The sequence below is a fragment of the Mycteria americana genome, chromosome 28 (genome assembly GCF_035582795.1).
Source record: "Mycteria americana isolate JAX WOST 10 ecotype Jacksonville Zoo and Gardens chromosome 28, USCA_MyAme_1.0, whole genome shotgun sequence".
Taxonomy (NCBI): domain Eukaryota; kingdom Metazoa; phylum Chordata; class Aves; order Ciconiiformes; family Ciconiidae; genus Mycteria; species Mycteria americana.
This window is the reverse complement of record NC_134392.1, coordinates 1,213,056-1,228,168: the sequence shown is the minus strand read 5'-3', so window position 1 is coordinate 1,228,168 and position 15,113 is coordinate 1,213,056. Positions and strand designations below refer to the sequence as shown.

Genomic DNA, 15,113 nt, shown 5'->3' with positions numbered 1-15,113 from the left:
GTCCCCCGATGGGCCGCGTCCCCGCGGGCCGGCGCTGCGAGGCCGGACGCCCCGAGCCAGCGCGGTGCCGTCGGGGGGTCCCCACGCCGCCGTCCCCCCCCCCCGTCCCCGAGTCACCCTGCCCGGTCACGGGGCCGCGGGGGGCACACGGGGGCCGTGGGGAGCTCCGGGTGCCACGGGCATCCGCGGGGCTGGTTGCCGTGGGCCCCGTTGCCACGGCAGCCATGGGTCTTGGTTGCTATGGCGCCCCGTTGCCACGGGCATCCGTGGGTCCTGGTTGCCATGGGCCCCGTTGCCACGGGCAGTCGGCGGGCCAGGTTGCCATGGGCGGCCGTGGGGCCCCGTTGCCGTGGGCCCCGTTGCCATGGGCCCCGTTGCCATGGGCTCCGTTGCCATGGGCGGCCGCAGGTGACCGCGCTGCGGCGCCGGAAGCGGACGGGAAGCGCGCGTGGCGCACACTGCGCACGCGCGGGGCTGCGGGAGGGGCGGGGTCGCCCGGGCGGCGGTGACGTCTCTCGCCGCCGAGTGACGCAGCGGAAGAGGCGGGGCCTGAGGAGCGGAGCAGGAAGAGGTTGGTGGGGACGGGGGGGGCCGGGCCCAGCGCCCCGCACTGGGGGGGGAGTGCGTGTCCCAGTATGGACTGGGGACCAGGGACCCCGCACTGGGAGGGGAGTGCGTGTCCCAGTATGGACTGGGGACCGGGGACCCCGCACTGGGAGGGGAGTGCGTGTCCCAGTATGGACTGGGGACCAGGGACCCCGCACTGGGAGGGGAGTGCGTGTCCCAGTATGGACTGGGGACCAGGGACCCCGCACTGGGAGGGGAGTGCGTGTCCCAGTATGGACTGGGCACCAGGGACCCCGCACTGGGAGGGGAGTGCGTGTCCCAGTATGGACTGGGCACCAGGGACCCCGCACTGGGAGGGGAGTGCGTGTCCCAGTATGGACTGGGGACCGGGGACCCCGCACTGGGAGGGGAGTGCGTGTCCCAGTATGGACTGGGGACCAGGGACCCCGCACTGGGAGGGGAGTGCGTGTCCCAGTATGGACTGGGGACCAGGGACCCCGCACTGGGAGGGGAGTGCGTGTCCCAGTATGGACTGGGGACCAGGGACCCCGCACTGGGAGGGGAGTGCGTGTCCCAGTATGGACTGGGGACCGGGGACCCCGCACTGGGAGGGGAGTGCGTGTCCCAGTATGGACTGGGGACCAGGGACCCCGCACTGGGAGGGGAGTGCGTGTCCCAGTATGGACTGGGGACCAGGGACCCCGCACTGGGAGGGGAGTGCGTGTCCCAGTATGGACTGGGCACCAGGGACCCCGCACTGGGAGGGGAGTGCGTGTCCCAGTATGGACTGGGCACCAGGGACCCCGCACTGGGAGGGGAGTGCGTGTCCCAGTATGGACTGGGGACCGGGGACCCCGCACTGGGAGGGGAGTGCGTGTCCCAGTATGGACTGGGGACCAGGGACCCCGCACTGGGAGGGGAGTGCGTGTCCCAGTATGGACTGGGCACCAGGGACCCCGCACTGGGAGGGGAGTGCGTGTCCCAGTATGGACTGGGGACCAGGGACCCCGCACTGGGGGGGGAGTGCGTGTCCCAGTATGGACTGGGGACCAGGGAGGGAGGGTGTCCCCGTCCCAGTACAAACTGGTGACCGTTAACCCTGTACTGGGAGGCTGTCTCCATCTCAGTAGGGACTGGTGACCATTGACCCTGTACTGGGAGGCTGTCTCCATCCCAGTACAAACTGGTGGCTGTTAACCCTGTACTGGGAGGCTGTCCCCATCCCAGTACGGACTGGGAGCCTCCCCGCCGCACCGCGGGGCTCCCGGCCAGCCCCCGCCCCGTGACGGCAGCTCCTCGTCCCCGCAGCTCCCGCCTGTCCCGGCCCTGCGGCACTAGAGACCCTCCGCCATGGTGAGTGGGGCCGGACGTTGCCGGGGCCGCCGCGGCCGCGCCGGGGTCCCCGTCCGGCTCTAAGGCCGCGTTTCTCCCCGCAGGGCGAGCGCAAAGGCACGAACAAGTACTACCCCCCCGACTTCGACCCGGCCAAGGTGAGGGGCTCGGCGGGGCTGGGGCCGAGGACGCCCGGCTGCGCCGCGCCGGCTGAGCCCCGCCGCTTCCCTCCCGGCAGCATGGCTCCCTCAACAAGTACCACCACAGCCACCCGCTGCGGGAGCGGGCCCGCAAGCTGTCCCAGGGCATCCTCGTCATCAGGTGAGGGGACGCGCGGGGCCGGGGACGCCCCGAGCCGGCCCTTCCCCCGCCTGGGGGCTCGTCCCCGTCCCCGGCGGCCGCGGTGACGGCCCCGCGCCGTGTGTGTCCCCCCCCCCCCCTCCCCAGGTTCGAGATGCCCTATAACATCTGGTGCGACGGCTGCAAGAACCACATCGGGATGGGTGAGTTCTCCTGCCGTCCCCCACCCCCCCCCCCGGGCTCCTTCCCCCCTGCTCCGGCGTTGCCGGGGCTCTGCGGTCCCCGAACCCGCGTGTCCCGGGCGCGGCGGGACGGCCGATGCGCCCCTTCCCCCTCGCAGGCGTCCGGTACAACGCGGAGAAGAAGAAGGTCGGCACCTACTACACGACGCCCATCTACAGGTGGGTGCGGCGGCCGCGTCCCCCCCGCGCGCGGGCGGCCCCGGGGCACGGTGACCCCGACCCCGTGCCCGTCCCCAGGTTCCGGATGAAGTGCCACCTCTGCGTCAACTACATCGAGATGCAGACGGACCCGGCGGGCTGCGACTACGTCATCGTCAGCGGGGCCCGGCGCAAGGAGGAGCGCTGGGACATGCGGGATAACGAGCAGGTCCTGCCCACCGGTGAGTCCCGGTTTCACCGGCGAGTCCCGGCCCCGAGAGGGGCGGCCGCCGAGTCCCCTCGCTGTCCCCTGCCGCAGAGCGGGAGGAGAAGGAGAAGCTGGAGACGGACGCCATGTTCCGGCTGGAGCACGGCGTGGCCGACCGGGCGACGCTGCAGAGAGCCGTCCCCACGCTGGCCAGCCTGCAGGAGGCCCAGAGCGCCTGGAAGGACGACTTCGCCCTCAACAGCCGGCTCCGGCGGCACTTCAGGGTGAGCCCGGGGGGCCGGGGGGCCCGGCAGCCCCCTCCCCTGCCCGGCCGGGAGCGCTGACGGCCCCCTCGTCCCCCTCCCCACCAAGGAGGAGAAGAAGACGCTGCGGGAGGAGGAGGAGGAGGCGGCGGCGCTGCAGGCGAAGGCCGGCCTGAGCATCCCTCTGGTGCGGGAGGCGGAGGAGGACCGGCGCCTGGCCGCGCTGCTCAAGTACCACAGCCCCGACTGTGCGTGGGGGGCCGGGGGGGGGGACGACGACAGCCGGGGCTCTGGGGGCCTCCGCCCCCCCCCACGCCGTGACCCCCAGCCTGTCCCTGTCCCCCCCCCCAGCCTACGAGGAGAAGCAGAGGATGAAGCGGACGGAGATCTCCAGCCGCTCCTGGTTCCCCCCGGCCGCCGGCAGCAGAGCCGGCGAGGCCCTGCGGAAGCTGGGCCTGGGGGGGCGAGCGCTGCGGGGCCGGGGGGGCCCCCCCGCCACCCCCGCCGGCCTGGGCATCGTCCGGCGCCGCTGCGGAGAAGGGCCCGAGGGGCCGGCGGAGCCGGGGGGGCCGGAGCGGGGCGAGACGACCCCCCGCAGCCCCCCCGCGCCCGCCGGCGAGCCGCAGGGGGGGGCCGGTGCCGGGACGTCCCCCCGTGTCGCCCCCCGCGCTGCCACCACGGCCCCCCCCACCGCTTCCCTCGTCGCCGATTATTCCGACTCCGGCTCCGAGGCGGAGAGCGCCTGAGCGGCGCTTCGGGGCCGGACCCCCCTCCCGGCTGGTCCTGGGGGGCACCCGGGCCCTCTCTCCCCGCTCCCCCCCCCCCTAATTTATACACCCCCCCCTCGCCCCGACATTAAAAGGCGTTGGCAGCACCGGCGCAGTCGCGTCCCTCCGCTCTTCGGTGCGGCCGCGGCGTGAGTTTCCCCCCCCCCCGCCAAGGTGGGGACGGGGCTCCGGGGCGGCGGCGGCGGCGGGGAACGCGGTGGGGGGGGGGGACACCTCGCTCTGTCCCCTGAGCTGGGACACGGGGGTCCCCCTCTCGCCCCCAGGCCCCCGATCCCTCCTGGTTCTCCCCAGCCAAGGCCTGAGGCGGGAGGGGGGGGCGGGCAGGAAGCACCGCGACGGCTTCCGGCACGGCCATGAGCCTGGAAGCCATCCGGTACCGCCGCGGCTCCCTCTCCATCCTCAACCAGCTCCTGCTGCCGGAGCAGCTCCGCTATGAGCCCGTGGACGGCGTGGAGCGCGCCTGGGAGGCCATCCGCGCCATGGAGGTGAGCGGGGGCCCGGGGCACCCCGAGGGCGGCCCCGAGCCCCCCCGGGGACGGCCACCGAGCCGGCTGCGGCGCCCGCAGGTGCGGGGAGCCCCGGCCATCGCCCTGGTGGGGTGCCTGAGCCTGGCGCTGGAGCTGGCGGCCGGCGCGGGGCCGGCGGGGGACGTGGCGGCGCTGGAGGCCTTCGTGGGCGAGCGGCTGCGGTTCCTGCTGACGGCGCGGCCCACCGCCGTCAACCTGGGCTGCGAGGGCCAGCGGCTGCGGGACTTCGTGCGCCGGCAGGCCCAGAGCCCCGGCGTCACCGCGGAGGGGCTGCGGGAGAGGTACGGGGGGGGTGTGGGGGGGTGGGAGGGAGGGGTACCGGGGGGACGCTGGGGTCACGGGGGGGATTTGGGGTGTCAGGAGAGGTAGAGTGGGGCATGGGGGTCACTGGGGGGGATTTGGGGTGTTGGGAGAGATGGGGGGGGTGCTGGGGTCTGTGGGGGGATTTGGGGTGTTGGGAGAGATGGGGGGGATGCTGGGGTCTGTGGGGGGATTTGGGGTGTCAGGGAGAGGTGGGGGGGACGCTGGGGTCACGGGGGGGATTTGGGGTGTCAGGGAGAGGTGGGGGGGATGCTGGGGGCTGTGGGGGGTTTGGGATGTCAGGGAGAGGTGGGGGGGATGCTGGGGGCTGTGGGGGGGATTTGGGGTGTCAGGGAGAGGTAGGGGGGACGCTGGGGTCACGGGGGGGATTTGGGGTGTCAGGGAGAGGTGGGGGGGATGCTGGGGTCCGTGGGGGGGATTTGGGGTGTCAGGGAGAGGTAGGCGGGATGCTGGTGTCCCCTTGGGGGGATTTGGGGTGTCAGGGAGAGGTGGGGGGGATGCTGGGGTCCTTGAGGGGAATTTGGGGTGTAGGGTAGAGATGAGGGGGATGCTGGTGTCCCCTTGGGGGGATTTGGGGTGTTGGGAGAGGTAGAGTGGGGCACTGGGGTCCTTGGGGGGGATTTGGGGTGTCAGGAGAGGTAGAGTGGGGCACTGGGGTCATGGGGGGGGATTTGGGGTGTCAGGAGAAGTGGGGGGGATGCTGGGGTCCTTGGGGGGGATTGGGGGTGTTGGGAGAGGTGGGGGGGGACGCTGGGGTCCTCGGGGGTTGCGGGGTGCCGGGGGGAGCTCGGGTGCCCGGGTTCTCCCCCCCCCCAGCATCATCGAGCACATCGAGGGGCTGCTGGAGAAGGACCGGGAGGACAACCGGCGCATCGGGGCGCACGGGGCCCGGCACATCCTCCAGCGCGTCCCCGAGGGCGGCGTCACCCTCCTCACCCACTGCAACACCGGCACCCTGGCCACCGCCGGCTACGGCACCGCCCTGGGTAGGCGGCGGGGAAGCGGGGGGCGGGGGGGGGGGAGCCGGGCGGCCCCCGGGGCGAGCGCTGGCCCTGACGTGTCCCCTCGCCGTCCCCCGTGTCCCCAGGCATCGTGCGGGCGCTGCACGGGCAGGGCCGGCTGGCGCGGGTGTTCTGCACCGAGACCCGGCCCTACAACCAGGGCGGGCGGCTGACGGCCCTCGAGCTGCTGCACGAGCGCGTCCCCGCCACCCTCATCGCCGACAGCGCCGCCGCCGCCGCCATGCGGGACCGCGGCGTCCAGGGTCGGCGAGGAGGGGACGCGACGGGGGGGACGGGGGACAGGGACGGGGCGCGGGAGGGGTGGGACGGTGATGGACGGGGGTTTAAGGGGGCAGGGACGGGGACGTGGCGGGAGAGGGGTAGGGACAGGGACGCGATGGCGCTGGAGGGACAAGGATGTGGTGGCAGAGGGGACAGGAGAGGGGTGGGAGGGACAGGGACATGGCGGGAGAGGGGTGGGACGGTGACGTGATGGGGCAGGAGGCACAGGGACGTGGCAGGAGAGGGTGGGATGGGGATGCGATGGGGCAGGAGGCACAGGGACGTGGCGGGAGAGGGGACGTGACGGGGACGTGACGGGGCAGGAGGGACACAGCCATGGCAGGGGCGGGACAGGGACGTCGCGGTGTAGGGACGGGGACGCGATGGGGCAGGAGGCACAGGGATGTGGCGGGAGAGGGGACGTGACGGGGACGTGGCGGGGTAGGGACGGGGACGCGATGGGGCAGGAGGGACAGGGACGTGGCGGGGCGGGACAGGGTGACGCGGGACGGGAACCCGCTGACTCCCGCTCTGTCCCCAGCCGTGGTGGTGGGAGCCGACCGGGTGGCCGCCAACGGGGACACGGCCAACAAGATCGGCACCTACCAGCTGGCGGTGGCGGCGCGGCACCACGGCGTCCCCTTCTACGTGGCGGCCCCCAGCTCCTCCTGCGACCCGGCCCTGCCCGGCGGCGCCGACATCCCCATCGAGGAGCGGCCGGGCCGGGAGCTCACCCACCTGCAGGGGCTGTGCCTGGCCGCGCCCGGTGGGTGGCACCCGCGTCCCCGGGGGGGGGGCACCCGCGTCCCCGGGTGGGCGTCACGTGTGTCGCCACGTGGGTGTCCCTATGTGGGTGTCACCAGTGTCCCCGCGTGGGTGGCACCCGCCTCCCCGCGGGGGGGGCACCCGTGTCCCCGGGTGGGCGTCGCGTGTGTCGCCACGTGGGTGTCACCAGTGTCCCTATGTGGGTGGCAGCCGTGTCCCTGCATGGGTGGCACCTGTGTCCCTGGGTGGGCGTCACGTGTTTCCCCGCGTGGGTGTCACCTGTGTCCCTATGTGGGTGGCAGCCGTGTCCCGATGTGGGTGTCATCGGTGTCCCCGCGTGGGGGGCACCCGCGTCCCCGGGGGGGGGGCACCCGTGTCCCCGGGTGGGCGTCGCGTGTGTCGCCACGCGGGGGGCGCCCGTGTCCCCGCCTGGGTGTCACCTGTGTCCCTGGGTGGGCGTCACGTGTTTCCCCGCGTGGGTGTCACCTGTGTCCCTATGTGGGTGGCAGCCGTGTCCCCACGTGGGTGTCACTGGTGTCCCCACGTGGGTGTCACCGGTGTCCCCATGTGGGTGTCACCGGTGTCCCCGCGTGGGGGGCACCCGCGTCCCCGGGGGGGGGGCACCTGTGTCCCCGGGTGGGCGTCGTGTGTGTCGCCATGTGGGTGTCGCCCGTGTCCCCGCGTGGGTGTCACCTGTGTCCCTGCATGGGTGGCATCTGTGTCCCTGGGTGGGCGTTGCGTGTGTCCCCACGTGGGTGTCGCCTGTGTCTCTATGTGGGTGGCACTGGTGTCCCTGCGTGGGTGGCGCCTGTGTCCCTGGGTGGGGTCGCGTGTGTCCCCACGTGGGTGTTGCCTGTGTCCCCGTGTGGGTGTCACCGGTGTCCCCACGTGGGTGTCACTACGTGGGTGGCACCTGTGTCCCCCTGTCCCCCCCCCCCGAGGGCAGCGGCAGGCCAGGGGTGGGGGTGGCCCCGCGGTCCCCGTGCCACTGGGGTGCTGCCAGCGCCGGCGGGGGCCCACCCCTATGGGGTGGGGGTGTCCCCGTGCCCCCCAGGGGGGTCCCGTATAGGGCAGGGGGTCGCATATAGGGCACAGAGTCCCATATGGGCTGGGGGGGGGGGTCTCATATGGGGCGGGGGGTCTCATATGGGGCAGAGGAGTCCTGTATAAGACACGGGGGTCGCATATAGGGCAGAGAGTCCCATACGGGACTGGGGACCCCATATGGGGCAGGGGGTCCTATATGGGGTGGGAAGGTCCCATATAGGGCAGGTAGGTCCTATATAGGATGGGGGGGGTCCTGTATGGGGCAGAGGGGTCCCGTATGGGGTAGGGGGTTCCTATATGGGGTAGGGAGGGGCCCATAGGGCATGAGTAGGTCCCATATGGGGTGGAGGGGTCCCATATAGGGCAGAGGGTCCCATATAGGGCAGGTAGGTCCTATATAGGATGGGGGGGGACCCGTATGGGGCAGGGAGGGGGGCCCATAGGGTGTGAGTAGGTCCCATATGGGGTGGAGGGGTCCCATATGGGGTGGGAAGGTCCCATATAGGGCAGGTAGGTCCTATATAGGATGGGGGGGGGGGCCTGTATGGGGCAGGGAGGTCCCGTATGGGGTAGGGGGGGGCCCATAGGGTGTGAGTAGGTCCCATATGGGGCGGAGGGGTCCCCTATGGGGCAGGGGGTCCTATATGGGGTGGGGAAATCCCATATAAGGCAGAGGGTCCCCTATAGGGCAGTAGGTCCTATATAGGATGGGGGGGGGGGGGCTGTATGGGGCAGAGGGGTCCCGTATGGGGTAGGGAGGGGCCCCTATGGGGCAGGGGGCCCCACCCCTGATGTGCCCCCCTCCCCCTCCACCCACAGGTATCGACGTGTGGAACCCGGCCTTCGACGTCACGCCCCATGACCTCATCACGGGCGGCATCGTCACCGAGCACGGGGTCTTCGCCCCCGGGGAGCTGCGCCAGGCGCTGGGGGCGCGCGGCGCCGCGGGGGGGCAGTAAAGGCCACTTCCGGGGAGCGCTTCCGCCTCCTTGTATCCCGCCGTGCCTTGCGCCGCATCCCGGCGTGCCCTGCGCCGCCCCGCCCTCCAGCGCCCCGCCTGTATCCCGGCGTGCCCCGCGCCCGGGAACCCGGAAGCGCGGCGGCGACATGGCCCAGGGCAGGCCCAAGGCGGCGGCCAAGCGGCCCGGCCGGGCGGCGGCGGCGGCGGGGACCCCGGCCCGGGGGGCGCGGGGGCCGCGGAAGGGAGGTGAGGGGCGGCCGGGGCTGGGGGGCGGCCCGCGTGGGGGGGGGGGTGGGGGGGGGGGCGGCGGGTGGGAGGGAGGGGGAGCGGGGGGAGCCCTAGGGGCTGGGGGGGCGGGGGGGAGGCACCTGGGGCGGGGGGCTCGGGGCGTTTCGGGGGGTCTCTGGCTCTGCCCCACCCGCTGCCCCCCCAGGCCGGACCATCGCCCCCAAGAAGCTCCGCGTGATCCAGCAGCAGAAGCTGAAGAAGGTGAGGGGCGGGGGGGGAGCGGCCGGGGTTGGGGGGGGGGGGGGTGCCCGGCCGCGCCCCCCCGCGCCCCCCCGCCTGACCGCCCCGCCCGCAGCGCCTGGAGGTGGGCATCCGGATGAAGATCGAGCGGGAGGCGGTGCAGCGGGCGGGCGCCGGCCTCCCCAAGAAGCTGGCGGTGGTCGCCGCGCCCCCCCCCGCCACCGCCCCCCGGAAGGGCAAAGCCAAGAAGGGCCGGGGCTGAGCCCCCCCCTCCCCCGCCGGGACCCCCCGAGGCGCTGGGGGGGGGCGGGAGCTGTCACGAGCGCGTCCGTCCTCAGCCTCGCTGTCATTGTCAATAAAAGGGAGTTGGGGGCAGCGACCCCCCCCCACCCCCCCACTGCTGGTGTCCCCTGGGGTGGGGGGGGGGGGGGGCGACACCGCGCGCGTGGATGGAACCGGGCCGGGGGGGCGGGGATGGGGGGGGGGGGGATGGGGCAGCCCCCGTTGGCATTTGGGGGGCCCGGGGCTGGGCTCACGGCTGGGGGGCACCGGGCGGGGGGGGGGGATCGCCGGAGGCGGGGGGAGGTCTGGGGGTCGAGATCTCGGGGAGGGGGGGCCGCCACGGGGGGTGTCGGTGCGGCCCCGGGGCCGGGGGTGCCCGGGGAGGGGTCCCGGTGTCGCCGTGGGGGGTCCCGCCCCCCTCCCCCGTTCCGCTGCCGCTGCTTCCGTCGCCGGCAGAACTTTATGAATGGAGTCCCGAGGCCACGCCCTCTTCCTGCGGGCACCGCCTCCCCGCCCGCTCTCCCCGCTGATTGGTGCGCTGCGCCGTGACTGGCACCTCGCTCCGCCCCGCGCTGATTGACAACGGGAGGAACGCCGGCTGCCAATCGGAGGGCGACGGGGGCGGGGGCTGCGCTGTGGTTGGCCGAGACGCCCGGCGAGCCTTAAAGGCGCCGCGTCCCTTTTGGGGTGGGGTGGGGGGGGGGAAACACGACACGTGGGCAGCCCCCCCTCGCGTGGGGTGGAGCCTGCTTGGGCGTGGCCGGCGGCTGGGCCCCGCCCCCTCTGACATCAGGGAAATTCCCTGAAATCGGGCGCGTTTCACAAAGCGCCGCCGGGCTATTTCGGGAAACAAACAGGGAGGGGAAAAGAAAAAAAAAAAAAAAAAAAGGAAAAAAAAAACCGCCCCGGCCCCCCCCGGTCCCGCACCCCCCCGCCCGCGCCCGCCGGGGGCCGGGGCCTCCCTCTGCCCGCGGCTCCGGTGCTGCCGGGGCTCGCCCGGGCCTGGGCGGGGGCGGGAGGGGGGGCCGGGGGCTACGGATGGTCCCGGCCCCCCCCCGGGCCGTGGGTCCCTCCCTCCCTCCCCACGGGGCAGTGGCCCCCCCCGCCGGAGGGCACCCCCAGGCTTCCCCCCTCACGCCCCCCCCTCCCTTTTTTTTGGGGACACCCCCCCCGCCCCCCCTCCCTTATTTGGGGACCCCCCCCTTTCACGCCACATCCCCTCCCATTTTTGGCCCCCCCCCCCCCACGCTCCCTCCCCTCCCTTTTTGGGGGCCCTCCCTCCTCTTTCTTGGGGCCCCCCCCGGGGTTTCGGGGGTCTCTGCAGCGTGGAAGAACCTGCGGGGTCCCGGTGAGCTCGGCCGTGCACGCGGGACCCGGGCAGGGCTCCACCACGGGGTGGGGGGGGGGGTCCCTGGGTTGGGGGGGGGAGTCCCAGGGGGTTTTGGGGACCCCGGGGGGGTTGGGGGGTCGCCGGCGCACGGGGCCAGACTCCTGTTCCTGCTGAACTGAGCCAGTTTAACCAAAGCAACTGCATATCAGCTCAGTAGGCACGGGAGGCAGCGCCCGGGGGTCCCGGCGTCCGCGGGGGGGTCCTGGCGTCCTGCGGGGGGGGTCCGGCGGCCGGGGGGGGGGGCCCAGGCATCCGGCCGGGAGGGTGCCGGGGAGCGGAACTTAGCCACTGTGAACACGACGCGGCTGCCAACTCTGTTCACAGGTGGGCTAAGCCCTGCCCCACGGCCCCCCGAGCCCCCCAAACACCCACCCACCCGCGCCCCCCACCCCCCCCCGAGCCCCCCACCCACCCACCCACCCACCCGCGGCCCCGTCCCAGCGGCTCCGGTGTCCTGGCTGCGGGGGCTGGCGCCCGTTGGAAATCCCTGGCAATGTGATTTTGGGTGAGACGGTAAAAAATCGCATCGCCAGGAACCCCGGCGGGCGGCAGCGGCGGGGGGGGGGGGGGGCCGGGGGGGTGCGGAGCCCCGGGTGCGGCCGGTGCCGTCCCACGCCGCGGCCGTCGGTGTCGGTGCCGGATCCGGAGCCGAGTCCCACCTGGGAGAGGAGGGCGCAGTCAGCGGGGGGGTCCTGAGCCCCCTCGGCGTGGGGGGCACCGCGTCCGGCCGAGGGCCCCCGGCTCCCGGCGTCGGGTTGGGCCGGGCCAGCGCTCCCCTCCCACGGTAAAAATAACCCCGGCGGGATCCGGCCGCGAAGGGGAGCGCGGCCAGGACGGCCGGGTGCCGCCATGCCGGGGGGGGCACCGCCCTGCAGGAGCCGGCGCGGGTGCGAGCACACGAGGGCTGAGTCACGGCGCGGGACGGGCCGGGCACGTGCCAGCGCCGGGTGGTGCCACGGGAGGGGACACGTGAGAGGCCCCGGTGACGCGGCGGGGGGGGTGCGAGCCGGGACCCTCGTGCGAGGCGGGGTGGCACCACGGCCGGACGCTGCCCGCGCTCCCGCCTGCCGGCCCCGGCACACGGCAGCGGTGACGTCCCCGTGGGGCCGGCGCGGTTCTGGTGCCGGGGACCAGCCCGGTGGCTCGCGGCCCGGCTCGGCGTGGGGGAGCGGGCACCGGCGGCGTAGACCCGACCGTGCGCTGCACCCAGAGCCGGCAGCACCGCGGCTCCCCCGGCAAACACCAAAACGCACCGTGGCTGAGCCTGGGTGTGAAAATGCGTCCCCAGCTGCCACCACGTGCCAGCGTCGTCCCCACGGCGGGGGCGGGACGGGCACTCGGTGTGCACCAAATCCCTCCCGGCTCGTCCCCGGCTGCGGCGGGACCGTGTGGCACCGGCTGAGCCCCGGCGAAGGCCCCGGCGGGGAGGGGAAGCGCCGCGGCCGGTGCCGCCCCGTTGCCGAGCGGGACGGGCCCCACCGTCCCCACGTCCCCCAGTGTCATCGGCTGCGGCAGCCACCGGCCCTGGCGGTGTCGCCTCGACTGCCGGCCGGCGCCAGGACCCCCGTGTCGCCCAGTCCGCTTGGACGCGGCCATGGGGCAGATGTGGGGCGGCCATGGGGCGGCCGTGGGGCAGCCGTGGGGCGGCCGTGGGGCGGCCGTGGGGCACGGTGTCCCCAACCGGGCAGAGGACGTGGGTGTCGGGTGCTCCGGTGACGGTGGCGGTGGCAGCCGGGGAGTTCCTGGAAGAAGCGTGTAATGGGGCCGGGGCTCCTCGGACGCCATGTGGGAGCCGGCGAGGCCCCGCCCGGCCGTGACATCACCGTCACCACGGCAACGGGCGCACTTCAAAGGGAATCGGGTGGAAAGGGCCCAAAAAAATCGGGATAAACAGCGACGGACGGCGGCGGCATAAACAAAATGTCTGGTGCCGCCGGGGGGGCCAGGCCGGCGGGCGCGTGCCCGGGCGGGGGCGGGAGGCCGCCCGGACGCTTGGGTTCCCGCCTGGCGGCCGCGGCGCTGCCAACACCTCGGTGCCAACGGGGCGGCCGTGGGCAGCGCCGCGGCGAGACCAGGCCCCGACTCCTCAGCCAAAGCGGAGCCAAGCGGCCGCCGCTGGGCATGGCGGCGGCACGGCGGGCGCAGCCCCGTGCCGGAGGATCCGCGGCACCGCCGGGTCGCGGTCGCATCGGCCACCCGGCGCTTTGCCGCCTCCCGAGCGCGGCACGAGGGCGGCGGGATCGGCCCCGCGCGGCGGGGCGACCCCGGTTTCGGGGGTCTCTGGTGCCCACGGCCTCTTCCCAGGCGGGCGCCGCCGGCCCGGCTGGGCTCTCTGCCCGCGCGGCACCAGGGCGTTGCCGGCTCGGCAGCCCCGACCGGCTCACGTGGGCCCCGGCGGGCACCGAGCGGGGGCGGCTGCCCAGACACCTGGGTTCCCCACCGGCAGGGGCTGGGGGTGCGGCAGCACCCCCCACCAAAACCCCCGCCTCTCCGCCTGAAAACGGGGAGCGGGAACAGCCGGCCTCGCCGCGCGGCACCTCCCTGACGCCTGTGGCCAGCGCGGTGGGATGCGGCTGCCGTGGGGCAGAGCCGCTCCCTTCCCCCCTGCGCCCTGGCTCCGCCGTGGGGCCCGGCTGCCGGGGGTCTGCGGGCGTCGGGGGGTCGAGGGCCGGGCTGGCGTCGGGGGAGGCGAGGCCCGGGGGTGCCGGCGCGGTTCCCGGTGTCGGCTGGGCCAAGGCGGGGGCGGGGGCCGAGGAGGAGCGAGGAAGGGGCCGCCCTGTCCGCACCCGTCGGCACACGCAGCGCCGGGGGGAAAGGATGAATCACGCTCCTCGGCGGCGCCCGCCCCGGCGCACCCTCCCGCGGCCCCCGCCCGCCCACCGCACCGCGCCCGGGGGGTCCCGGCCCCCCGAAACCCCCGCCTGCCCCGGCCCCCCGTGCCGGCCCCCCGAGCGGGAGGCGGCGTTGGCAGCCTCGATGCCCGCGGCCCTGCCGCCACCACGCCCCGACGCGCCGCCGGGACCCTCTGGCCCCGCGGGGCCCCGCGCTCGGCCCCGGTGGGAACCGGGCGGCTGCAGCCCCTGCCCGCCATCCCCACGGCACGGCCTGGCGTAGGCCCAGCGCGGTTTGGCACGGCTCGGCACGCGGCGAGCGAGGCCGGCCAGGCCCCGACCCTTCTCCCGCCGCCCCGGAGGGACGGCAACTTTCCTCCAGGGTCTCCCGCCATGCCGGGGCCGGCCAAGCACCGGCTGGCAGCCGTACTCACCGGGAGCGCCGGCGGCCACGGCCCCGCTGGGGTCCCCCGGGGCGGCAGCGGGCGGGTGGCCGGAGAGCGCAAAGGCTCCCAAAGTCACTGACTTTTACTCCAAGAAGGGAAATCCTTTTTAAAACCTTCGCTCCGCCCCGGGAACGCGGCGAGGCCGCGGCGGCGGCGAGAGGAGGGGCCTGGGCCGCGGCGCCCGGCTCCCGCACCCTTTCGAGGCCGCTGGGCCCCAGCCGCCGTGGGTGCGCGGTGCCGCGCCGTCTGCGGGAACGGCGACGGCCGACGGGGTGGCGCGACCCCGTGGCAAGGGCGATGCGCGCCCCACGGCGAGGGGGCTCGGCGCCCCACGGCGCCAGAGCTGGGCGCGCCCCACGGCGAGGGGGCTCGGCGCCCCGTGGCGAGGGGACTCCTTGTCCCGTGGCGAGGGGGCCGCGTGCCCCGTGGCGTGGGGTCCGGGCACCCCACGGCGAGGAGACTGCGCGCCCCGTGGCAGGGGAGCTGGATGCCCCGTGGCATAGGGGCTGGGCGCCCCGTGGCGAGGGGTCTGGATGCCCCATGGCGAGGGGTCCGGGTGCCTGCCCCACGGCGAGGGGGCCGCGTGCCCCATGGCGAGGGGGCTGGATGGATGCCCCATGGCACGAGAGCCGCGTGCGCCCCGTGGCGAGGGGCCGGGGTGCCCACGGAGAGGGGTCTGGATGTCTCATGGCGTAGGGGCCGGGCGCCCCACGGCGAGGGGGCTGGGCGCCCCACAGCGAGCGGCCTGGGTGCCCCACGGCGAGGGGGCTGGGTGCCCCCCAGTGTGGGAGCTCAGTGCCCACAGCCCCCACGCCCATCCCGGTCTGTGCCTCAGTTTCCCCTGGGCTGCCCGAGGGGGCCGGGGCTGCCCGGCCGTGGAGGGGTCTGGGCTGGGGCTGGGGCTGGGGGGCCGGGGGGGCCGTCGGGGCACACGCGTCCCAGGGGACGGGGCGA

General features: G+C 74.8%; 3 protein-coding genes and 1 long non-coding RNA gene across 9 annotated transcripts; 3 read left to right on the top strand and 1 right to left on the bottom strand.

Moving 5' to 3' along the window:
- The first annotated feature begins 488 nt into the window (after window positions 1–488).
- On the top strand, window positions 489–4,011 carry YJU2B (YJU2 splicing factor homolog B). Of its 5 annotated transcripts, none has more exons than XM_075525931.1 (10): window positions 489–571; window positions 1,876–1,920; window positions 2,004–2,057; window positions 2,138–2,220; window positions 2,347–2,402; window positions 2,540–2,600; window positions 2,679–2,821; window positions 2,899–3,071; window positions 3,160–3,298; window positions 3,402–4,011. In XM_075525931.1, exons 2-10 carry the CDS (start codon window positions 1,918–1,920, stop codon window positions 3,794–3,796), a joined length of 1,107 nt encoding a protein of 368 aa, XP_075382046.1. In that variant the 5' UTR covers window positions 489–571; window positions 1,876–1,917; the 3' UTR covers window positions 3,797–4,011. The 5 variants fall into 5 exon arrangements, with proteins under 5 accessions (XP_075382046.1, XP_075382044.1, XP_075382047.1 ...); XM_075525929.1 differs by having other exon boundaries at window positions 556–571; window positions 1,745–1,920; XM_075525932.1 differs by lacking the exon at window positions 489–571 and adding an exon at window positions 606–633.
- A 97-nt stretch (window positions 4,012–4,108) lies between these two features.
- On the top strand, window positions 4,109–8,756 carry MRI1 (methylthioribose-1-phosphate isomerase 1). 2 transcript variants are annotated; one of them, XM_075525901.1, is made up of 6 exons: window positions 4,121–4,323; window positions 4,405–4,646; window positions 5,503–5,672; window positions 5,774–5,950; window positions 6,511–6,735; window positions 8,601–8,756. In XM_075525901.1, the coding sequence occupies exons 1-6, from the start codon at window positions 4,192–4,194 to the stop codon at window positions 8,738–8,740; spliced, it is 1,086 nt and encodes a 361-aa protein (XP_075382016.1). In that variant the 5' UTR covers window positions 4,121–4,191; the 3' UTR covers window positions 8,741–8,756. The 2 variants fall into 2 exon arrangements, with proteins under 2 accessions (XP_075382015.1, XP_075382016.1); XM_075525900.1 differs by having other exon boundaries at window positions 4,109–4,646.
- A 46-nt stretch (window positions 8,757–8,802) lies between these two features.
- On the top strand, window positions 8,803–9,593 carry C28H19orf53 (chromosome 28 C19orf53 homolog). Its single transcript, XM_075525899.1, has 3 exons — window positions 8,803–8,988; window positions 9,176–9,231; window positions 9,326–9,593. Exons 1-3 carry the CDS (start codon window positions 8,889–8,891, stop codon window positions 9,470–9,472), a joined length of 303 nt encoding a protein of 100 aa, XP_075382014.1. The 5' UTR covers window positions 8,803–8,888; the 3' UTR covers window positions 9,473–9,593.
- Window positions 9,594–11,489: 1,896 nt separating this feature from the next.
- On the bottom strand, window positions 11,490–14,200 carry LOC142421298 (uncharacterized). Its single transcript, XR_012778865.1, has 2 exons — window positions 14,148–14,200; window positions 11,490–11,541 (listed from the first exon to the last, which is right to left on the bottom strand). It is a non-coding gene; the product is annotated as an uncharacterized LOC142421298 (long non-coding RNA).
- Between the last annotated feature and the right edge of the window lie 913 nt (window positions 14,201–15,113).

Coding starts and splice junctions, on each gene's coding strand:
- YJU2B (XM_075525931.1), top strand. Junction 2,601..2,678: donor TACACGACGCCCATCTACAG/GTGGGTGCGGCG, acceptor GCCCGTCCCCAG/GTTCCGGATGAAGTGCCACC. Junction 3,299..3,401: donor CAAGTACCACAGCCCCGACT/GTGCGTGGGGGG, acceptor CCCCCCCCCCAG/CCTACGAGGAGAAGCAGAGG.
- C28H19orf53 (XM_075525899.1), top strand. CDS start 8,889: ATGGCCCAGGGCAGGCCCAAGGCGGCGGCCAAGCGGCCCGGCCGGGCG. Junction 8,989..9,175: donor GCGGGGGCCGCGGAAGGGAG/GTGAGGGGCGGC, acceptor CTGCCCCCCCAG/GCCGGACCATCGCCCCCAAG. Junction 9,232..9,325: donor AGCAGCAGAAGCTGAAGAAG/GTGAGGGGCGGG, acceptor CCCCGCCCGCAG/CGCCTGGAGGTGGGCATCCG.
- MRI1 (XM_075525900.1), top strand. CDS start 4,192: ATGAGCCTGGAAGCCATCCGGTACCGCCGCGGCTCCCTCTCCATCCTC. Junction 4,647..5,502: donor GCGGAGGGGCTGCGGGAGAG/GTACGGGGGGGG, acceptor CCCCCCCCCCAG/CATCATCGAGCACATCGAGG. Junction 5,673..5,773: donor CGGCTACGGCACCGCCCTGG/GTAGGCGGCGGG, acceptor CCGTGTCCCCAG/GCATCGTGCGGGCGCTGCAC.